The sequence below is a fragment of the Amia ocellicauda genome, chromosome 8 (assembly GCF_036373705.1).
Source record: "Amia ocellicauda isolate fAmiCal2 chromosome 8, fAmiCal2.hap1, whole genome shotgun sequence".
Lineage (NCBI taxonomy): Eukaryota > Metazoa > Chordata > Actinopteri > Amiiformes > Amiidae > Amia > Amia ocellicauda.
In genome coordinates, this window is record NC_089857.1 from 39,396,064 (window position 1) to 39,420,987 (window position 24,924).

The window sequence follows — 24,924 nt, forward strand, 5'->3', positions numbered from 1 at the left end:
GAGTCCACATAGACTCCTAGATCTTTCTCATGTGTTACTTCATCTAGTTCTATTCCTCCCATAGTGTAATTATAGTGGACATTTTTGTTACCTGCATGTATTACCTTGCACTTGTCCACATTGAATTTCATCTGCCAGGTGTCGGTCCACAACTGAATATTATCTAAGTCCCTCTGAATAACCTGTGCTGCCTAGATTGTATCTGCTGAGCCACCTATTTTAGTATCATCTGCAAATTTGACAAGTTTGCTAACTATCCCAGAGTCCAGATCATTAATATAGATTAGAAAAAGCAAAGGCCCTAATACTGATCCCTGTGGAACTCCACTAACAACCTCACTCCAGTTAGAAGCAACTCCTCTAATCGACACCCTCTGTTTCCTAGACATCAACCAGTTCATAATCCATCTACTTACATTACCCTGTAAGTCTGGAGTCTTGACTGAATGCAGTGATCACTCAAAAGTAGTTCCTTGATCATGTTAATGACCCCAGCAGTCAGTGAAGCCACAGCCAACCACTTGTATTGTTTTCACAAATAGCCCCAGTCAAAAGAGGTTAATATCCTATCTCCCCACACCCTGTTCCTCCTATCTGTGTGATACTGCATGAACTGGGATTCATCAGAGCAGGTGATGTATTTCCACCCCTCCACTGTCCAATGTTTGTGTTGCTTAGCCCACTGCAACCACATATTCTTGTTCTTCACTGACACGAGTGGACTAGGTTAGGTCGTTGGCTGCCATACCCCATCCATGACGAGGGAAAATGAGTTGTGTTCTCTGATATGCCTCTTTTGGTACTACTGCCATGCCCAGATCAAAGTCGCTTAAATGTTTTGTCTTCCCCATTCTGCCTCTGAATTGCACACACACAGAATACCTACGTACCTGCCTAACTGCTTTAAATAACCTAGTCTGAACACGAGATGCTGTCACTGACTGTCCAGTCTATTTTACAGAAAGAGGGGGTGTACCTAATAAAGTGGCCACTCAGTGTATGTCTCAATTGTAAAGTAGATCTAAAATGAAGAAAATTATTTAATTTTTGTAACACATTTCACACTAAGTAGACTGCAGCTGGTAGAGCCACTGCCTACAAAGTCCATTAGGAATGAGAAAAGTCTGGGCTATATTTGAAGAAATAACATTTGACAATTGTCAGAGGGAAGGCTTTTACATTTTCTTTCTCTGACACATATCCAGCTGTAAAATTCCTGAAGTCAAGCAAACGTAATGAAACGCTCGAATGTGTATATCTGACCTCATCTGGCAAAAATGCCTTGAGTTTAATTAAAACAGTACATAAACTGAAATCCATATTCATCCTACATAAACTGACCTTTCCTTTTCACAAATATTTATAACGAACACAAATGTTTAAACAATTAGGAAGGGATTGATTCATAGTGAAAAGTAATATCTGAGAATTCTCTCAAGGTAAAAAACTGTTTACTTGGGCTGCCTACACATTTTTCTTAAATCACAGACGAATAACTTCACATGCATTTACTCAGGTACTCTGCGGATTCTTTGGGGTTTAACACAATACACAAATAAGCTACAGGGGGAGAAATTAAACTAACATAACCCATAATTGGCTATAATATAAATATATAAAGAAACAAAACTGCTTACTATAGAGCTTAATCTCATGGTTTCTTTGACACTATTAACGTTATTACATTAGGGCATGGTGTACAGACAGACATTTTGTGATTTAAATTGAATTCTGTCTTGGAATTGTTTTTTATGAGCCACTCGTGGTTGATAACTAAAGTCTTGTACTTCACTGGCTATCCATTATCTTCTACATGACTTTAATCACATGCTATGGTTGTGCCCTTGTCTTCTAACAGTGTTCAGCATTGTGCCGCCAATAACACATTTGAGGAGCAGTTCACAAATCTCTTTTCAAAAGGAGCTGGAAACTGGAATAGTTCCTGATTAAAGACTCTTATTTGAAACAGACTTAAGATTAAAAAAGAAAAAGGAGACTTGACTCCAACTGTAACTTCTCGTAACTTCTTCATCTAATTGTGAATGATATGCAGATGTAATTATTGTGTGGCTTTAATTTGTCCTATAGTCAACATGCCATTTTACTTACCCACACAGCTCCTTCCAGTGTGATCCGACTCATAGCCAATGTTACAAATGCATCGAAAGCTGCCTCGAAGATTTTCACACACTCCATTGGAGCAGATATCTGGGTCAAGGGCACATTCATTGATATCTACCAGACACAAATCAGAAAAGGAGAAACCATTTTAAACAATGCAATGTTTGTCTATTACAAAATTTGTCAGACTGTGAGCTGGACTGTGACAATAATAACAGTAAACCATCCAACAGTTTTATCAGTCTTTTACATCAGACTATTTTAATGCACTGTAAATATGTACCTCTTCCGTCCACTGAAAAGCCAATTCCGCTGCCACAGAGAGCCTGGAATGCAGCTGCAAGAGAATAATTCAAAGTTAAATCTTCCAAAGTAACACAATTCGGAATATTGTATTTGCAACATCTCTGAGAAATAAATCAATTGCGAAAGTCTCTCAAATCTCTGTGGTTGCATGTGAATGTTTGAGAACATTTCTGGAATATCACATTCTAGATGCAGCGAAGTTAATAGCAGTACTGATTCAATCTGAATGTGAAACTTTGCCACTTTGCCGCGAGTATACAGGATTTCATTTCATTTCCAACTCATATTTCATCTGGATCTGAACAAGCTCGATCACACTTTAAGATGAGCATGACATTACAGTGATAACGGCAACTGGAAAAATAAGTCCTTCAGATTTGTTATCAATGTCTGAAGCAAAAATGGCACATTGGGGGCCCACAATGACTATGACTCTTCCTTTGAGGCCGACTTCATATGTATTTTTCCTGGGGTTGCCTGGAATCCCTCTTATTTCCTGTCCCTAATGGAAACTCAGAATTGTAAGCAGGATCTATTACACGTCAATGGGAAAAAGGCAGTGAAACGAGAGGAAATGAGAAAAGGCAATCTCCTAAAAAAAGCTTGGTCCTCTTCAGGAGCTTGTTATACGATCACCTTTCCTTTGATCTGCTCCAGCGATTAAAAGGAAACCAGTCCATTAATAATGAAGTTAATAATGAACTCAAATAGCAAAACAGAAACTAGCACCTGAGTTCCTTGCTGGGCAGGGTTGGCACGGCTCTCCAAAGTTGTAATCCGAATTGGCACAGCAGCACTCGGACTTGGTGACGGCACCCGGGAATGGCCGGACACACACACCTTTCTTGATCGAGCCGTAACAAGTGCTGCGCATGTGAGTGTCTAAAACATGACAAAGAAACAGTGACATTCAGTGCACAAAAACAACACATTTCTTAATTACGCCCATTGTCAATTAATCACATTTTAGGGATAAATATAAATATGAATTAACTTTCTTCAAGATTTGTACAGGAAGAAAACACCAGTCACTAAGGGAATTATATAATTAGTTTTATTTGTACTTCTTGAGCAACTGGAATTCCAGTAACATATCTGAATCATATTCTTTTCAGGCCAACTCCTAAACTGAGCCGGTGACTGACTGCATGACTCACATTTCAAAACAAATTAACTTCAGCTTTGAGTATTACCCAGGATTTGTGTCAAGGAATTAGCCCCCAGCCTCATCCGATATCAAGAGTCTCTTACCCACGCAAAACCTGCCGTCGACTCCAACCGCTAGGCCTGCCAGACAATCGCATCTGAAGGAGCCTTCGGTGTTGATGCAACGTCCGTTCATGCACATCCCCGGGGTCTGACATTCGTCAATATCTGAGGCAAAAGGAGGGGGAGGGGAGAATAAATCTCTGAAATGTATTTTGTTTATTTTGATTTCATTTAAAAATTACAAAGATAGTTTAACGTCATTATCTTGAAATGCAGAAACTTAGAGCCAAACCAGGGTTGGTAACTTTTTACTTTGCATTTTTATTTTATATTACATAAGATTCACACAAAGGAACAAGCATAAGCAAAACATAGTTGTAGCTGCATTTCCTTTGGAGAAGAGAAAAAACATATTTGCATGTATTCAGAAGTCAAAATGAGCAACCTGGAGCCAGCACCCACCAGTGCAGTAACGCGCGCTCGACGCCAGCATAAAGCCCGGTTTGCAGATGCACTTGAAACTGCCATCTTCGTTGATGCACATCCCATTCAGGCACATGTTGGTGGTGGCGCATTCATCGTGGTCTGTGACAGAAGGCATAGTGGGTTTTTCACACAACAAAAAGCTGTTTTAGGCTTAAACCTAGGACCTGAACCAGCAGCTGTGCTCGAACAGCTACTTACCCGAACACATCTGTGTTTAAATAAGGAAGGTACAAACCATGAAAGGCCGTGCAATTCCTATGTCAAACCACAAGCTTTAATCACCCAGAAAGTGGTGTATTTGATTGTAGGTGTGATCACACTACATAGAAATCAGTTATCTGTTCAGGAATGCAAGTAAATCCGTAAATAAATGGTTAAAACAAGGGAAGTGAAAAATAAAGAATAGTTGTTTCGTTTTGCAGTCAAACTTTTAAAGTATTTAGTCTTTTTTAAACCTTTATTATATTATCATTTTAATATATAAAACGTACACAGGCAAATACATATTGAAAGCAGAGAATTTTCTGACTTTTTCTGTACATATATATAAATATATTCTAATTAAATACCCCAAGAAAAAGTTCCATAAAATCCTATCCTTTCCTTTCTTCTCTGTATCAGAGCAGCTGCACAAATGTGCTTCCCGCCACGGCACGGGCGTCCATTAGTAATGTAAGAATACTCTACAAACAGGAATATTTAGAGTTTCCAGGAAACGCTAGGTTACCTCAGCCGAATATAACCTACTTCAGGACAAAGAGACATTTCATTACCAACACAGTTGTTTCCATCGGGAGTGAGTTCAAACCCGGCATTGCAGATACACTGGAAGCTGCCGTCCGTGTTCACACAGCGTCCGTTCTTACACAGGACTCCATTGTGAAGACACTCATCAATATCTTAAAGAAAAAAATTAATTACAGGGATGGGGAGTTATTTTTTTTTGGACAGGGTACCTTTCGTAATGATATTTGCCTTGACATTTATGCATTTGTTGGGAGCTTCTCACGCAAATCTAAAGTTGTCCGTTTGATGTTTGAGGTTTTTAATGTTACTTTGTGCAGAGGGCAAACACATGTTCTTCAGTTCTAAACCTGTTATATATTCTTCTGACATACATCTCCATATATCACAACTTGACACGACCAGCCCACATACATAACATTACCAAATACGAACCATAACTTCCATACTCTGTACATGACAACCACTACCAATATCCTGACAATAAACCATATCATTGTGACTTCAAAATACATTCTGGTGGCAATGCTGTCATACATCAAAAAAGTCTCACCGATGCAGGCCTGCTTGGCAGGGGTCCTATGGAAACCCGAGTGGCATTTGCAGTAGTAGGAACCAGGTGTGTTCACACAGTCCCCGTTGGTGCAGGGGTTAGACAAACATTCGTCAATGTCTGTGTGCAAAAAAGGAGAAACAGTGCCAATTAGCAAAGGTGACAGTTTGTCTACGGTTCATTTTTGATGCTGTAGTTTCTAAATGAGGATATAATCACGACAAAAGTGGGCACATACGTAGGAAGAAAGTGTGTATACATTTCTCTTTGCGTAAAAATAAAACAAAATTGTGTAGTATAAATGTAATTTAGCATTTATATCAGAAACACAATGCTGCATTAATAACTGATGTTGACACTACCACAAGTAAAGACAAGCCGAGGTATCGATCAGAACCACGTAGTGCACGAGAGGATATATATATATTTTTTATTTGACTTCTAATTCTTCTATTACTTGTATCGTTCTTTCAAAGACATGAAGATGTCATAGATGATGTTTGGAAACAAGAGGCTCCAGCAGAGTGTCCTTGATTTGAATCCCCTCACGGTTCTTACCGACACATTCTCCACGCACATCCTGTTTGAACCCCATGTTGCACTCGCAGCGATAACTGGACGGGACTGGGATACAGCGGCCGTTGAGGCACAGATTGGCTAACTGTTGGCAGATGTCCACTGTTTGGTTCAGGGTTGCTGTGAAATAAATCAACAAGTTGAAGATATGAGTATTCAGGTGCTGGGTGCTTTAAATTTGAAACGGCATGTTGCAGGTTGTTCTGCTCTCTCACCTCACATTGCGTCTAAATCACACTCATCTTTACTATTCTCCCCTTCTTTATTAAACTCACAATTACGTTTTAAAATCTTAAACAATACATTCCTAAAAACAATAATTCGTTTTAAACACCAAAAAACTACTGAAAGTTGGAAATTATTTTAGAATTTTTCCCACTTTTAAGTGCAAGCCACTGACTTCCTCTAAATGTCGGGTTGATGTTTTCCCCATCTCTCCTTTACTGATTCTTGAAGTTGAGGTATCAAAAAAAAACAGAAGTGACCACAGGGGGACCACCGGCCTACTGTAGACTCAGACTGACCATCCACCTTATCAAGTGCTGTGTCATAATATATTGTAAAACAATATATTATGATTTTAAACTGGTTATGTTGTAATCAGTTGGAAAAGCAGGGGATTGTTTTATCGCCATGGGATTTAAAATTATACCACAACTGAAAAAATAAAAATGCCACCTGAAAGAGAACAGAAAAAAGCTGATGGAAAAACCTTTGTTTCAAAAAATGAATTTATATTTTACTTCTATTTAATTCTAAAATGAGGTGAGGTAAACTACACGTTACTTAAATAAAAGCAACATTTTCAGTTATATCAGGAAGTCAATTGCAGGAAAATGCTTTGTGTGAGGTAGCCGCAGTGTCTTTATCCTTACAGGTGTTTGAAGATTTAAGACTCTGTTACATGCTAGTAAAAGAACTTAGTCTTAGTACTTTGCACAACAAATGAATTCATCTCACCGAGCTTGTGTCCGTTTCCGTTGCTGAAGGTCACATGTTTCCCATTGAGCGTAGGATCGAACTCATTGGGCCACAATTGATCCACTCTTTGTCCCACGATTCCTGGATCCACCCTCACGGGTATGCCATCGATGCACAGCCTGTGGTATTCCTCTAGAGTGAAGGGAGAGGTGAGGTTTCTTGTTTATAAAAGAAAACACATCCCTTCATAGAAAACCATTCTCAAAGGATGTCAACTTCACATAAGCATCGTGACATACATGCTGTAAGTAAAAAGTGTGATATAAAATTCTGTTCAGTTTTTACATTAGTGTAGGAAGTAATGCGACATAAATGTTTCAAGAGATTGGTGATGATGTTGTAGGGTTAGGATTTAAATATTTGTTTACCTAAAAGTGGGAAAAAATGTGACTAGCCACTTTAACAGCTTGAATCTACTAACATTTTCTGAAATGATAAACCACTTATCTTAATTGTGTTTAACACTGGTTGAATGTAGCTTCAACTAGAAGGAATGAAGGAGTTATAGTTGTCTCCCCCTTCATTGTTGCCTTTAAACTGACAAACACCTTGTCTAAACCACAACACGGCTGGCATCAGAGTGGGTACGGAGAGTTATTAACTGCCACTTACAGTTAAAAGAAGCAATTACTTTTATGTCCAATTATAGTTGCTTAATCCAGATTTATTGTAAGTGATTCCTGCTTTCATTGGTGCTGCCAGCTCTCATTTCTATGGCCTGTGTGAGACGTTCATTTCCTCACCCGAGCCCCTGACCGGGCACATCTCTGGCACAGAGCCCAGTGCCCAGCACCGGCCCGAATCGCAGCAACACTGCATCTTGCTGAGGCGTCCCGTCAGCTCCTGGGCACAGCGGCCGTTCACCAGGCCGGAGAAGCAGGTCCCCGCCCGGCGGTCTGGGGGAGAGGACATGGTCAGCACTGGCCTGAGGGAGATCTCTGCACTTTTATTAATTTACTGGCTCTTATTGCACTCTCCAGTGGGGTTACCTGGGTGGGCACCCTTACTCAACAACAAAAAGTAAAAACTGTGCTTTATCAATGTCCTTGATATTTTAACACTATTCAGATTGATAGAATCTGTTCTATTCACAGTCTTGGGATCCAGGTTAGCCATTTGACTCCCCATACATTCTGCTATCTGGTAGAATAGGAGCATTGCAGCCTGTGATCCTAAAGTGGTAAACCCTTGACATTTTGAAAATCTTGGCATCTGCTTTAACATCATTATCCCAGGGGGCCCTGCTGTAGGGGACCTGTGAAATCTTACAGAAATCTGCCAGAGGAATGGGAAGCCAAAGGTCACGCAACTTAAGTCACAACATACTATCGCAGCTAAGAAGACTGGTTAAGCTCTCTGCCGCACATGCTGCGAAACAAGGCTCCTTTAAAAGCTTTCGCCCAGCAAGGAGACTCCTTCACGTCTCAAGTATCACTGAAGGGAAAAACAAAACACACACTTTATGCAATCTTTGCAGGCTGGACTCCTGCTTACTCAGCGTGGTGTGAAAATCTATTAATTTAAAACAACTGGGTTTCCTACAGTATGTAGGTCAAAGAGCCTTGGAAACTGGAGCAATCCAGGCATCTTGTCTTTTAAAATTCAAAATGGTGTTTATTTGCATATGTGTGTCTGAGTGCATGAGATTAAGCATTTTACTGACATTCAATTCAAAGCAATAGAATAAGATTGAATAAATACTTAAAATACTTACTAGATCAGGATAATGTGACATATCTGATAAGGTCTTGCAATTGTGAGTTAAAGGAGTTATTAGTCCAGCACTTAACAACTTCCAATCTTTTAAAGATCCATTTGTAACAATTGTGCTTTTTTAAATCTAGAATTGTGCTGGATGCTTTTGCAAGGTTCTGCTCTTTAATTTCCCCTCCAGCTTTTGAGAAATATTTTAGATGCTTGGACTACTGAGCAGAAAACATCTCTGATCATCTTTGGAAAACACCACAATTGTCACCTCTGGGATGAAAGCAACAGGGCAGCATTCTCACCTTAGTAACTCATATTTATATTTGTATTTCCATTTGTCACTTCGCACAAGTCTTTTGAGAGTGTATAACTGTTTACAATCAGACCTGCTTGTTGGTTCATGTCAAGAATGTCTTTCTTCGACTTAATAGAAACCCACTAAGTAAGCCATTTGAGAACGTAAATGGGTAATTTTAATAAAAGCAACACCAAAGATGACAATCCCATTCGATTGTGAAGTCCTTACTCCTCCCCTCCTCCATAAATGCTGTATTCTGGAATAATTCAGTGGAATTTCATTATTTAATACCATGATAACTATGTTGAATGTTGGAGATTGTTATGATGTGGCTGATGTGCTAACAACTGCTGACTGTTAACAGGAATGGGGCCAGATGTGTGTGTGGCTGGCAGAGAAAGGAGCTCTGAGTCTTTGAAGTGTTGGCAAGATATTATTATTACACTCAGTTCTCAAGCTCTGAGATATAAAGGGGATTTCTGTGACTAAAATCGAAAAAAGGTTGCCAATTTTATGAATCTGCAACTGATTCATGTGCACTGACTGCAAAATAAAACCACTAGCCTCTGGCTTTTACTCACTCAGACATAAACAACAGCAGTCTCCCATGACCGTGTCACAGTCTTCTCAAAATACTATCAATTTGTTGTCATTGTTATTATAATAGAGGCTTTTATTTTTCTTTAAGGAAAATAAGTCTAAATAGTAGTATAGACTACATTTAGACTATTTGTGGAGGTACCGATTTGAATAATTTTAAACATTCAATAGAAGATTGGGAATGATTTGGTGTGATAGAACATAAGTATGTTTACAGAAAATTAAATTCTAAAATATTATTATTATGTTATTAGGTGTAAACTTAACAGGAAGTCAGTTTCCAATGCATACAAAGACTCAATGTAAATGTTTTGCATAGATTCCCTACATCCAGTTTCTGTAATGTTAATGCCAATGAAAGGCACAGCTCAGGTAGGGCAGCTGTTATTGTTACTTTCATACAGAGGCAAGCTTTTGCTCTGAGCCCACACTGCTACCACATCACAGGTCACATGAGCGGAAAATCAAACCCTTCAAATTGCCTGCATTTTGTACTTGTCAAAACATGCTCCCTGGTGGCCAAGCGTTTTGCACAGGATAATGAGATCTGCAATACAATTCTCCCGGAGGCTCATAAGTGCTATAAAGAGCGGAGAATAAAACACATTTTGTCAGGTAGCTAATAGTGCGTCGAGGCTGTTTTTTAATGAAGTGAGGAGAGGAGGAGGGTGGGGGAGCTACACAATGCAGGGCTAGGTTGTTACAGTACTGCTACATTACTATAATTAATGGGATGTGTGGTACCTACACCTAATGTGATGCTATAAATCAAACCCTTCAGAGCCACTGAAGGTCTTGACAACAAGAGCTCCAGTCCATACAGGTACTGTGTTATTCTGGCTGCATCATTAGGAAAGAAAATATCATGTAAGTCACTCTCTGGAAGGCACTGCCTGTAATGAATTGTAATGAAGTAGTTTCATATTTAGAGATTTATGTGCATGCTTCCGCTTATTTATACAGCTGTTCACAGTCTAGTATGTGTTGTGTCTCTTCCTTGTGAAGGTTTTTGCCATGACAACCATTATACACTACAGGACAAACCTCTCAGCACTGGCCCCCTAATAAAACACATTTATTAACATCCTTACAGGTGCATTTTACAACAATTTAAACACATGAGAGTTAAACAGTTGTGCATACAAATACATCAATCAATTATTTCATTTGCAACTGTATTATTCTTCTTCTCAAATGGAGTGAAATAGAGGGAAATTTGCAGAAATCTGACCAATGCCTTCATGACTTAATAAATATCTCTCTGATGAAGAAGAAAACGTGCAGTCAAAGGTATCAAGTAAACTGATGTCACACACTTGCCTTGTAAAGGTAATGAAATACAGCCACTGTTTGCATAACCTCTTTGACTGGATCTACCAGTGCTGGCTTCCCTTCAGCAAAGTTTACAAATATTTTGGCATGAAGTCATGCAAGAACAAATCTAAAGTTATTTAACACTGAACTAAAAAAATAAAAAACAAGATGCTTTGCTTTGGTCTGTTTTCAGGAGATGTATAACTCTTTAAACATTCTGACCAATAAATTACTCTTCTGTTTTGTTGATGTACCTATATAGTTTCCATTGTTTAACTTTAAAAATGAAACGATAAACAATGGAAACTTAATGATCAGTAACTTCTAGCTGATGCTTATGCTCCTAAACTGAACATTTGAGTTTTGTTATGTGGTGACTGAGTCTGTACTTTAATGATGCCTTTTAGACATTGATTTCATATTGGTTGGTGACAAAGCAAAGATTGTCCTACAAATAAAATCACCTGAATTAGTTGTCAAATAGCCATATCACACATCCATCCAAATGTCCATTAGTTGCCACAGGACGTATTTGTGGGCTGAAAGCCACAATGATTAGTGACATTTTATATTCCCATTTCCCACATATGGTAAAGCATCAGGACCAAATATCACATTCAGCCAGTTCACTATACATCCCCTATGTGGATATGTCTATTGTTTGCACTAGCAGTTTCCGACAGAAATGTGCATAGGCAGGGTGCTCTGATACTGAATTGCTCGTGGATTGCTGGGGAGGATGTGTTTGGCCAGGCAGCACCGATTTTTGACTGCTTCAAACAAAACTCTAATCAACAGCTCTTTGCAAGACTGTGGATATAAAATGTTGCATTTCAGTTTTCAGTGGAAAATAAATGCAGACCAAAATGTTACAGTCAAGGGAACTCTTCTCTTCAGTCGAGACAAGAGGACGGCACCCTGCAAAATCATTCTGTATGATTTGTTTATTCCCAAAGCACATATTTTGGAACCGGTCCCCTACTTATATTCTAGGCAAATAAATGTAGAGCTTCAGTGACTGACTTTGTTAGGTTTGGATGGTCGCTGTTTGCCTACTAAGAGGGGACAGCATTACTCCTCAGAATAGTATGCAACCACTTACCAAAGCAGCGTGTGCCATCGGAGGACTGCATGTAGCCGGGTGGACAGATACAGGAATAGCTGCCGACTGTGTTGTGGCACTGACCCCCGTCACACACACCCTGCACCGTGCTGCACTCGTCTATGTCTGTAAAAATATGTTAACAAAAAAGGATAGCATTGATGCAACACTACGGACCAGGGGACATAAATGGAAATTGGGCTTCGAGGCATTCAAGACGGAAAACAGAAGACACTTCTTCACACAGAGAGGCGTCACAATCTGGAACAAAATACCCAGTGATGTGGTTGAAGCTGAAAATTTGGGAACATTCAAAAATAGACTGTATAAGATCCTTAGATCACTTTGTTATTAATGGACACCTAACGAGCACGATGGGTCGAATGGCCTCCTCTCGTTTGTAGACTTTCCTTTGTTCTGATGTTCTTATGCTCATGAAAATGCATCGCGGGACAACTGAAATAACAATAGGTCAAGATCTCGACACTTGAGTTTTGCATTCATCACAAGAACTACATAAGAACACTGGTAGGGTTATAAATAAGAGTAGTCTTTTTGAACCATTTATTTTTCAATTTGCCACTAGCTAATAAATTCCACAATCCCACCTAAATGTTATTGTTTTTTAATTATACCACAAAGTCGTCAACAACTTGGCTTGGTAGTTTTCAAACACACCCCCTACTCAGCTTTTGTATTGTTTCCCCGTATTATATAGATGAGGACAAGGGCAACCACAATCAATTGGGTCAATAGGTTTCCAGTCCCACTGATGTGATCTTTCTGTCTTTATAAAGTGCTTTACATCTATTGACATTCAATGTAATGTGCCAGCCACCCGCTCAATTCAGAAGAGTGCTTTCCATATTATGCAAATGAACATAAACATTAAACACATTTTGTTTAAAAAGTGAGGACTAGCAAAAAATATCTATTCAGAGAATCCATTCGTTTCCAATTTAATTTGTGTTCAAAATGATGTGAAGGCAGTTCACATGTTTCTGTTGTAAAGTTTACATTTCATTTTATGACAATGAGTAGCGTGTCGTTATCCTGGATTTGTTTCAGATTTCCCCCAGTTAGACTATTAAAAACAGGAATGTATTGTTTTAGCTCAGTTTACAGACGGTTGAAAGGTTATTCAAGGGACAGCTTCTATCTTCACAAAATACCCCATTGTTGTTACCCAAACATCTAATAAAGCCAAAATAAGAGAGATAAAACAGTCTGAGCAAGGACTGTTCAGATACCTTGAGGAGAAACTTCAGGCAAGCAGACCTTTATAAAAATGTAAAGTAAAATTACTTATGGAGGAACCACAATCTACCGAGGCCAAAAAACAAAAATAAACCCTGCCTCGATAGCAATAATTCTCCTTTTCTAGGTTATATCTCTAGGGAGAAGTACTTAATAAACCTTTTTATAAAAACAGCCAAAAGTGTCAGCCATTAATTAAATAATGACAGTGCAGAGCAAACAGCAAAAGCTGCCCGGTGAACTTAAAACAAATTGAGATCACACATATGCAGATCCTAACTCATAGTATTGCCACGAAAATAAACACATTATCATCAAATGCCATATTTTGTTACAGCTTCTGAAAGTATACTTTAGGCCTTCAGGTTCACATATCTAAAACTCAATTTGACAACTTGTGATTGGCAGTGAAAAAACAAAAACTGAAATCTAGCTGTAGACTAATAAATGCAGAGAGCAGTTTATGAAGTCCCACAGAATTTATTTCAAAAAGGTACAGTAGGGGCTTTCATCAGGAACCTTTTCACTGCATTTCTTGTGGGCATTGTAAATCAGCATCAACAAGAGGGACAATTTGTAAAATTCAGTTCACTCTCACCCCTGGTCTTAAAAGATGATATAGATATAGATGTATACACACTATATATATGTGTGTGTGTGTGTGTGTGTGTGTGTGTGATTGTTAAAAATGGAAAATCCACCAGTTGAATTTCGTAAGTATGTGTTGATGAAAGGATCACTTCCTTTCAGCTGGAAAAAGTAGCCATAGCCATAAAACCATGTGAGTACCATTCACTTCCACGTAAATATTCAGCGGCGTCAACTATATTTAACCATAATATAGAGTACTTTCCTTAGAATGGAGATTTGTCTAAAAGCTGAGGACACCGATATACAGTTTCACATTATGAAAGTATTGTCTGGTAAAAATGCACATTGAGTGAGAGATTACAACACCTCATGAGAGGCCTCTGACTGTGGAAGCAGGTTCAGATTTTAAACTGATCAAAGCAGTCCCCAGCAGCTAAAGGAATACAAACTTTAATTATAGGTCTTCTGTAAAAGACTTACCTTTAGGTTTTATTTGCCTCTCACTATTCATTAAGTTTAAAATATATATATATATATTTTATATATGCATCTGCTTTGTCATGTGTATACATTCATTGAAAAACATATAAACATTGATCCAACTGCATCACAGCAGAGGGTTGGGCTCTAAATTTTCATTAGCTTGTAAGGCGAGCTGTGCTGTGGAAGGTAATGTCTAGGACAGACAAAGGAAAGAAGCAACAGCTGAAAAATCCATTATACCATATCTACATGGATCACATATTATACTTTTTATATTCTTAACGGCAACAGTATTATACCAAGAATATATTCTGATATATTTACAATTCTTTTTCCTGTGACAACAGATCAATCGCACAGTCTTGTCTTGATGTTCTGTACAGATCACACCTTACTTAATTTTGGTACGAAATATATGCTGCCCAGTCAAAATAAATCATACAAAAAATCATAATATATGCATTTGGACATTCAGTTGTTGTGTTTGATCAATCAAAGTACAGTTTGAAACTTATATGTATGATTGTGGGATGAGCTGAAGTTTTCAGTGAAGTACTATGAGAAAATACTGCTTCTTAACCAGTGATATAATTGAAATTCATTATTTTGGGAGTAGACAACTTCAATTGACCTCTCTCACCTCCGTCCAAATAGAGTGTAAATACCCCGTCCGGTTCACACAGGCTCAGTGTTGGTTATTTCACATACCACCACCTCCCCTGTCACGCCTCTGCAGCAGCTCCTTGGCTTATGCCCCAAAAATTAGGTGGGGTTTGATGGTTGGGACAGTTACTGTACTTTGATCGATCAAACACAACAACTGAATGTCCAAATGCCTATATTATAATTTTTTGTATGATTTATTTTGATACTGGGCAGCATATATTTCCTATGATTTGCGATTTGGTGTGTTTAATGTAAAGTGGTTTGGCTTCACTAGCTTGACTGAGGGAATGACGGTCTGGCGCCAGGTCCCGACTGTCAAACCCCACCTAATTTTTGGGGCATAAGCCAAGGAGCTGCTGCAGAGGCGATGACAGGGGAGGCGGTGCGTGTGTGAACTGGGCGTGTGTGAACCGGACGGGGTATTTACACTTTATTTGGGCGGAGGTGAGAGGTCAATCGAAGTTACTCCCAAAATAATGAATTTCAATGATATCACTGGTTGAGAAGGCACTATTTTCTCACAGTACTTCACTTAAATCTTCAGCTCATCCCACAATCATACACTGAAGTCAAAACACTGCAAACACATTATAGCACAGATAGGGGCAGGTTTAATCCAAGTAATTAAGGATTCAAAATAATTACTCAAGTACACAATGGGCTCACGAACAACTATTCTCTGCCACAAGAATCAAAACTCCACCAACAGTTGGCTTCAGTAATTCCTCAGACACCTCGGAGGCAGGGGGCCTTTGTAAATTATAAGGGGGTGTTTAAAATTACAGAGTAATAAAAATGTCTTCCATTCCATCAACTCTATTCCAGTTTCACTCACAGCATGCCCCCCCCAGGCCATATATTTCCTGCCATAACAAAGACAGCACCTGAAAAGTGTGCTGCACATTTTCAAATTCTTGTGCTGTACTTGCTTTATAAACCCAATTACCTCAATGGCTCATTTTCACCCAGACGAAAATGTTACGGATTAAACGGCACAGCTGGGTATGTGATGCACTTGTACAAGACCCTGTTTTGCACTGCCCTTTAATCAGAGCTTTTTAGTCTTCAGGCAAACTGTCATCAGCGTTGAGTCAGCAAAGAGACTGCGGTGACAAGCCCAAGAACACGTGACAAACCTGTTGCATTCTGACAGTGCAGTCATCTGAGGAAAACCATGGGGTTACTCGAGTTTCCTTGACTTTACGTGCAGGATCTTACTGGAAAAATTGAATGGCTTCAATCATCCTATTTATACAACCACACGCTAACATATTTCTGACAATTCCTATTAAATGTTTTGCATTATGTGGATTAAATAGGAAAGTGGCTGGCATGTATACAAAAGCAAACAACAGAATAAACTGTTTTAAAAAAAATGCATACCTTCACACTTTTGTGTTCCCTCATTCTTCTTGAGGCCTGCAGGGCACTTGCACTCATAGGAGCCAACTGTATTGATGCAGTTTCCACCTTGGCAGAGACCTGGAATAGCCTGGCATTCATCAACATCTGTGGTAAAAGTAAAAGCGGGGGATACATTCAATAGTATGAATACAATTGCCTTGGGTTAATCAGGCTGAACAAATTACCCACATCGCCCCTCAGCCCCTCTGTCTGAATAAGGAAAAAGAACACTTATCTCTGGGGCATTTTAAAAAGGGCATTGATTCAGTGTAATGAACAGTGCACGTTTGAAAATGTGAGCCATACGTTTTAAAGATCTTCAAATCATGGCAGATTTGATGGTGCATTTTTTAACAAATTGTAAAACCCCAGTCTTGAAGCAATGAAATCTGATAATATGCTCATTAAAGTTCCTTGACATTGAACTCAAAAGCATAGCTTGACCTAGAGTTTCACCAAATGGCTGGAGTGGCCAAGGATAATAAAGATATTCCTTCCTTCTAAATTAATCTGTTCCCAGTAGCTCCACATCCTTATCGTTGGTGTTGGGAGTGTTATTTTGATTCCTTTTCTCAAAGTGTCACTGTTACTGGTATAAAAGTTAGTGTTTTTGTGGCATCTAGATGTGCATTGAGAACAATAAATCAATAAAAACAGGAACAGTGATCTATTCATTGAAGTGCAATATCCACTTCAATCAAAAACCTCTTAAAGGTTCTTTGTCTTGAAAACATGGCTAAGGGGTGTAGGAGGCGGGGGAGGGGGGGCTCCAACTGCTTTTTGGAAGACACACAGCTATATTTCAAGTACGTTATTGAACTAGTTTCCAGTGCTTGTACAGAATTTAATTGAGGTGAATGTAGGTGAACAGATCCTCAGTGCAACGCGGCTGAGCTGCATATCAGTTTGATTTTACACAGACCTGCTCTGTGCGACTGCAACAAGCACACACTTCATCGCCGTGTGAGCCAGAGAGATGAAGTCACTGGAAATAACCGAAGCGACTGGCGGAAATTGATATATTCCGGAAAATAATAAATTTTGCTTTTAATAGAGGTTGATGACCAATCCTCCAACAGAAAAAGTATGACCTAAATGAGTAAAAATCATTTACCTTATAACCATTTTAATTTGAAAGATCTCAATGTCTTTTATTGTTGGTGCTTTTCGTTAAGTATCATAGGTTTTTGTTATTGTTGTGGAGCATAATTACTAATTTATTTTTGAACGTGTTAGTTTACTTTAAATATGATCCCTTAAAGCTCCCTAGAAAAAAGTTCTTGCATACTTTCACAAACTTCAGTTTTCAATTTTCAACTGTCTTTCACCACTAACACTAATCTCCTAACTATAGGAAATGCTGTTTCTGATATTCTGTGTAACCAGGACATTTTTTTATTTTATTTTTATAGTAGTTTTAAACAAAAGAAGAAAAATGTTAAGCACAGAATTATACCATGAACTCTGTACAGTTCTTTACCCCCTTAATCTCTCAGTCAATCTCTCAACAGCTCAATTTAAGAAATAACCATACTAAATTTTAAGGTCATGATAAAATACAATTTATCTGCATATTAAACCTCCCCTATGTGCCAGAAATTAAACAAAAGTTTTCCATATGGTTCAATTTAAGTATCGGTGATAACATTTGGCATATGAAGAAAGGTTCTTTGCTTGCAGACGATTTCTACATAAATTGTAACAGTATGTAGACATTTCAGATCTGCACCTTTGAAAGCACAGCCAAAATGTTTGTAGGGGTCCAGATAGGCTCGGTGGATTCTCAGCTGACTGTAACATCAAACGAAGAGCGGAGTGAACGCTCAACATAGCATCGATGCCCAGCTAAGGGCGGGTAATAATTCATGACCCCTCAGTTAGATCGCTGGCATTTGTCAACACTTTATCTAACTGACAAATAATTTATTTTTAGGAACAAATATCAATATTAAGGAAAAAGTCTAATAGCACAATTTTCCGATGCCTCTCTAAAGAGTGTACCAATATGAAAAAACATGCAACAAGTGTGTGTTCTAGTAAAACTACATCTAAAGTGAGAATAGCTTTGGAATAGCTTTGTCTGTTTTTGTTCTTCATGAATCTATCTGATCATTTGTGTCAAACTATCCAGTTGTTATAAATTGCTGCTTGCCCCTAGCAGTATCCTACACTGAGCCAGCACAAGGTATAATCTATCAGGTGAAACATACTCCTGGTTTCCAGCCACAGAAAGCTTCAGTTTTTGGCTGGGCACTCGAGTGCAAAACAGAAATGGTACCTGTGTTTCCTGTAGTTTGGGAGAAACTGCCAGGTGGGGTTGATTCTGAATAACATGCCACATTAAACTTAAGTGAGCAGGCGCCCGGGGGAGACTGTCCATGTAAAATGCCCAGGCTGAGCTCATTCCCCCAAGTCTGAATAGCTTTGGCAACTACCACACTATTATAGCCCATGTTAAATGACTGGTTTATGAGCCACTAGTGACTTTTGAGTAGGATTTTGAATTTTCAATAGGGGGAGGGGGTTGAATGTGGAGTCTAGATGGAAAACGCTACTGATTAAGAAATGTTTTGGAGTTACTTTTTTGAAATTGATTAACTCTGTGAAGCCAAGTTCTTAATTTCACTTAAATAATGTGCCATGTACCAAGAGAATCTGCTCCACATGAATAATGTTGGTTATAGCTTAATATGTCGGTCCAATAAGTGCTCTCCAGACTGGGTTTGACATGGGTTAAAGTCATTTTAAGGGAGAGGTTTACAGCAACATCTATAATCTGCTGTTAATTCTGACATCAAAATGAAATTCAAGACTTGAAACACCAAGCAAAACGAGCAGCAAAGTGAGAGACGATTACTCTGAGGGAAACCACAGACCTTGGCAGGCTCCCGTCCGAATGTTGGGTATGAATCCGCGCCGGCAGGGCTGCGGCTGGGCGGGGCACATCTCACACGGGTGGCCCCAGGCCCTGCCGATGGTGGCGCAGCATAAGGTCTTGGTGCAGACAATGCCACTGACCTGGCCCTGGCACATCTGGTTGCTCACCTGAGTAAAGCAAGGGCCAGTCCGGTAGTCTGTGAGAGAAGGACCGTTTGCATTAGTAACACAGTATTTCAGTAAAAATATGACACAGTAACAAGGCTTCAATACAACTGCCAGTTGAAGTAATTGTAAAAGAAAAATCTTCTATGAAGCTTTTTGATTGGAGTCTTCAAAGGCATTTATCTATAACAACATAACGTGACTTATCTTTCTAATTATGAAAGACAACCCAAAATTAAGACAGTACAAAGCAGTCAACATTGAAATATTTGTATTTCATCTATAATACTAAATATTGCACATTACATATATTCATATTTATTGCACCACCATCCACCAAACTTCTTAACTTCATAAAACCAGGGGTGGATTTAAAGCAGTTCACATGATTCAGGGGAATCTTGCAGCAAATTGAAATCCATTGACAGTCACTTATTTTTAATATATTTGTTTTTAATTAGTTACCAATTTAAATGTGGTGTGTTGAACTAATCCAAAATTTTGCTGGTTTTCACTTTGTTTCTATAAATGGAAGGATTCAGTGAACCAGTCAAGTGAAAAGGACGGATCCTCCCCTTAGAAAAATACTAGAAATGAAGTGGCATTGTGATTTAATCCTCTTTTAGATGAAAAAATCCAACTGGGCCCAGTTACACTTAGGTGGATTTTCCAGGAGTACTAACCAAACAAAGGAGACCATTTTCTTATGTTTTTTTCCAACAGGTCATAATGTTGCTTTGTGTATTAACCTACTACTTCACCTTCATTAACGTTACCTACAGAAATAAGTTATATTCATATATTTGAAATCTCATGTATTGTGGACATATTTAAACTAGTAAAAGTAAATTAAGATTGTCTTCCAGCTCAATACTTCAAACATGAACAAAGAACAAAAAAGTGTGGAAAGGTCTACTAAGAAATACTGAATTAAACTTTATTTGGTTTGGCTACTTTCCTTTCAGACCTAGTGATATGGAGTAAATAAGGTTTACCTCAATTGCTTTCCCTCCTGTGCAAGTGTCACACATTCTGAGGAGAGACCATTACACTGGCTTTCAAAGAAAACACTGTCAATGACATCTTTGTTGCTCATTTGGCAAGAGAGAGACTCTATCAAAGGCCGCATGGCACAGCTGTGAGGAAGGTGGGGAACCGAACAGAGTTGCCATGTTACAGAGCACAAGGGCTTGGGTTTGCAGAGCAAAGAAATGGGAACGAGGAAAATTCCCCACTACTTTGATGCTGGAGTTGTGTTTCAGCCAGTGGTCTTAGCTGGTGAATTCATAGGGCCACGGAGATTAAAGTAAAACAGAGCTTTCATTTCGACTCCTTTCAGATTTCAAATTATTTTAATGAATCATAATGCATGATATATATACAGCTCTGGAAAAAAATAAGTGACAACTTAACATTGATTTCTGAACTTGGAGTGGTGTCTTAATTGTCATCACAATTGACAATTAGATCATAGAAGGCATACCAATATCTGTTTCCCACCAAAACAGTATACAATAGTCAATATACAACATGTCAATATACATAATCAATAAAAAAGGATAAACAAAAAAATGTAATTCAACCCATGTACAGTATAATTTCCACAGATATTTTAACATTTGCTGTCAACATGTTTTTGGTGTAAGTGTCTTTACCATTTTGAATGATATGTTCAGGTGTGAAATGTTGATGGAGTCAAAGTTTATTCAACCCAGTACACTATGTTGGTGCAGATAAGTGTTGAAGATTATTTCAACACAAAAATAAGCTTCGTATGTGACTTGAATTTGTGAACCGTACTCCCGTTTATGTCTCCAAAATAATATATTTAATAGAGGCAAAGGACCCCAAGTATAAACACATGACTGCTAAATCTACTTAAGGATGTAACCAGTAAAACATCTCCCAAATCCTACCACAGCCAGTTTGATTTTAAATAAAAGCTACAGTGTATAACCCAATGTTTTGACTGCCGGGCATAGTAAAATAGCTGAAGATATGCCATCACTCTGATGTTTGGCCTGAGAAGTAACACACGAACTGAGCAGATTGTAGACTAACAATGTAACTTAAATTAAATTAAGTTTGGAATATCCGAAGAATAACATTTGTAAAGATTTTTCTGGAAAGTCAAGAAAAAGAGGTTGCGTAACAGTGTATGACCCTAGTGAAGGAGGACATACAGTGACAATTGGGAACATTTAAAAACAGACTGGATAGGATCCTTGGATCTGTTAGTTATTAATGGACACCAAACAAGCAGGATGGGTCAAATGGCCTCCTCTCGTTTGTAAACTTTCTTATGTTCTTATGTTCTCACAAAAGAAAACTTGAAAAATCCTCCATTTTCCATTCCCAAAGGCCTGGATCCAGGTAAAGTGGATTTTGTTGGCATTATGTTTTAAAACGTGCATGCAGTTTGACCATTTTAATGTACTCAGACACAGCCTATTAAACTAGCTGTAAACATGTGGCAGGTTTTCGGTGTTATTGTACAATATGCTCAGAGAAGAACAAACAGCACAGTAATCACCCTCATTTCTGGCATTTCATAATTCACTATATCATTTCCTAAGACAAACAGTAAATTAGCAAAAACAACAGTTCAGTCCTTCACCTTCCAGGACCTTCCGTCTGCTATAACGCTGAAGTGATGTTAATGGTCCTCCACACACTGTGTATAAAGTTTAACTGGAACCACATATAGAGAACATTATACCCTGCTAATGAATAAGTTTGGAATTTCCCAGCTGATGGGAATATGTCCATTTCACTCAGTCCTATTTGTTCTACCATGCCTGCTTTCAATTCAAAGTAACCAAGAAGGAAACTCTAATTCCAAAAATCTGCATTCCAGTTAATCAGACACTGTTGCTAAAGCCAGTTGCCCAATCGTTTAGCTTGTAGGCTGTCAGTTGTTCTGAATGGGCAGTATCACAATAAAAATCTGTCTCTGCCTCTGCTGGAGGGAGGTGTTGGTGACCTAATTTGCGGTCACCCTAAACCAAAATCAAGGAGCGAAATCCACAGAATCAAGCCGCAGTGAAGCTGTTGTAGGAAGTGTGCCCGTTGAAACCTTCAGATGGATTCCCACCAAAATTCAAATTTTGGCTTTAACATTCTGACCTGCCCCCACACCCACCCCCTCCCCCAGCCTGTCCTTGCTTTAAGTGAACTGGCAAATGTAATCTTTAATTTTAATTTTAATTTTCTGTACTTTATTTGTAGTGTGGTAAGCATAAAAATACAAAGATTAATGTTTTCTATTAAGATTAATTGAAAACCAGTGCAGTGAAATCAGTGCAGTGATCTGTTAGAACATCAGTTCATAGGAAAATCTGAAAATACTTTGAAAAAAGCAGCGAAGCAACTTCTAGAATGTCTAATATTTAAATCACATAATTTTCCAAGATAGAGTGAAAAGATGAGCTGGATAGCAATAGCAGGATCTTTTCCATTTCAGTAATATATTGTTTTAACGGCCTCCAGTAGTATCTGATTGGTTTAATTCAAACAATATGTGCCAGGCATTATTTCTTGCTAATTAATTAGACAGGAATTTCCTAGTTGATTGTGAAATTGACAAACTACCCGTCGTCAATCAATTAGCCTAACATTACACATATGGTCAATTGTTCTGAATTGTATATGAGGGCCAAGATTAGTTTTTTCAAACAGCAAAACCAAAACACAGAAATGACAGCAAAGCTCCTTACAGTTCTAGTACAATAAACAGGAAAAATGAATAATTATCTGCAAAAGAAGTCTAAGGATTACTGTCCAGACAGACATTGAGTCTACAACAATGTTGCTGCAGTTGACCTCCGCACAATGTGTTAGAAGATAATGGTAGCTGCTACTCTACTCTGTGTCTTACAAGATAGATAACATGGTGGGTGAGAATGGTTTAATTTGTAATTCCTATCAAAGTAACTTCACCGTCTTAGAATGACATGAATGATTTTTTAAACAGTTTGAGGTCACTCGTCCTGCAGATTCTATTCTAAACTTTTAAAAGTTACCCTTGTTAAGTTTGTTAAAATAAAATCTACACATAAAAAAATGAAGCAAAGAAGAGCACCTGTTGCCCACCTGTGCTTATTCAACTAAAGAAAATATGAACCCAGTCCACCAGGTGATTCATGAATGTATTTTCAAGGATACACAGTGTCTGAGAATGTAAAAGTTTTCCTGACACATGGTATCAATTTATGAAGCGAAAGATGTGACTAATTCTTAGTTGAACACTGACGGGAAAGTTTAATATGCTTTCTTTTTTCTCCCCTCCTTTCCTTCCTGCCCCCCCACCCCCACCAACATCTCAAAACACCAATGAATATATATTTTATTTTTACAAAAAAAAGAAACTGTTATAGATGCTTCTAGAAAATATGTCCGACCAAAGTTTTCATGTAATTAAAAAAAAAAAAAAGTATTTGTAGCACGATTTAACAATATGAAAATGGAAATGGGCTAATACGTAATGGCAAGGCATTTTCTATGTGCCCAGACTGGTTACAATCAAGTATCCTGTTCTGGGGAAAATCTCTTGATTGCTGATGTCACAATGCACATGTTAGACTGACGCAGAAAACAAGTCCTTGGATGCTTGGATCCGATAAGAGTTCAATTCAAAGCCTCTGCTAAACTGCGCTTGCTCTACATAATTGGATTTACAACTTATCTCCCTACAGGTTCCCCTTAGACACAAGAGCTCTACCTCAGAGGTGATTTTGTTGGCAGATTGTTTGCATAAGTTTCATTTAAGCCAGCCATGTTCTCTGTGCCTCATTCACTGCCCTGCAGAATTCAGAGCTGAGTGGTCACAGAGGAGATATGCACTACATAACTGAGTAAATCCAAAAGGTCATCATGTTATCTTCAGATTAAGCTTTTCTCTTTAAATGGGTGTTTGGTCACAGAGAGAACATTCTTTTTGGGAGACCTTTTCTAAAATGAGAATGTTTAATACCTGTTGGAAGATAAGATGTCACTGAGAAATGTATCACAGATGATGCCTGGACAGAAAAGTCCTTTATGCAACCTGCTTCTGAAGGACTATGCATGTCATGTGGGCTACAGATGGTTTGGCATTACCAATCTGTATCTGAAGTGCAGGGAAGCTATTCCATAATGACAATGAACAGATTGCATGTAATGGTACAAATGTTGAGATACTAATTAACAACATCACATGGTGAAAGAAAGAGACTCCAAAACCTGACTCGTGGCCTGACCGACGGCTCTGAAATATAGCCTAAAAGTGATTGACAGAAACAGAGACTTAAACAATGTATTTACATGCATTCTCTGTTAAGCACATCTGTAAAAAGTAAAACTGGATTCCCCTGCACAAAAAGCATTAATTACAACCTACTGAAAACATTTTATCACCCCATTCGGAAAGAAAGGATTTTTTCCCCCCATAAATCTGGTTGAGTAATGAACTCTAATTGGAGCTGAAGGTAAACCAACTGGAACACA

General features: G+C 38.5%; 1 protein-coding gene across 1 annotated transcript in view; it reads right to left on the bottom strand.

The window, feature by feature from the left end:
• Positions 1–24,924, bottom strand: part of fbn2 (fibrillin 2) — a 69,868-nt gene that overhangs the window by 36,900 nt on the left and 8,044 nt on the right. The window contains exons 6-18 of the mRNA XM_066711363.1: positions 19,275–19,472; positions 16,378–16,503; positions 11,998–12,123; positions 7,720–7,872; positions 6,956–7,108; positions 5,978–6,115; positions 5,420–5,539; positions 4,896–5,021; positions 4,099–4,221; positions 3,679–3,801; positions 3,157–3,309; positions 2,405–2,458; positions 2,110–2,235 (exon numbers count right to left, since the gene is read on the bottom strand). Of these exons, the coding sequence (XP_066567460.1) occupies positions 2,110–2,235; positions 2,405–2,458; positions 3,157–3,309; positions 3,679–3,801; positions 4,099–4,221; positions 4,896–5,021; positions 5,420–5,539; positions 5,978–6,115; positions 6,956–7,108; positions 7,720–7,872; positions 11,998–12,123; positions 16,378–16,503; positions 19,275–19,472 (1,719 nt within the window). The remainder of the gene's footprint in view (positions 1–2,109; positions 2,236–2,404; positions 2,459–3,156; positions 3,310–3,678; positions 3,802–4,098; positions 4,222–4,895; positions 5,022–5,419; positions 5,540–5,977; positions 6,116–6,955; positions 7,109–7,719; positions 7,873–11,997; positions 12,124–16,377; positions 16,504–19,274; positions 19,473–24,924) is intronic.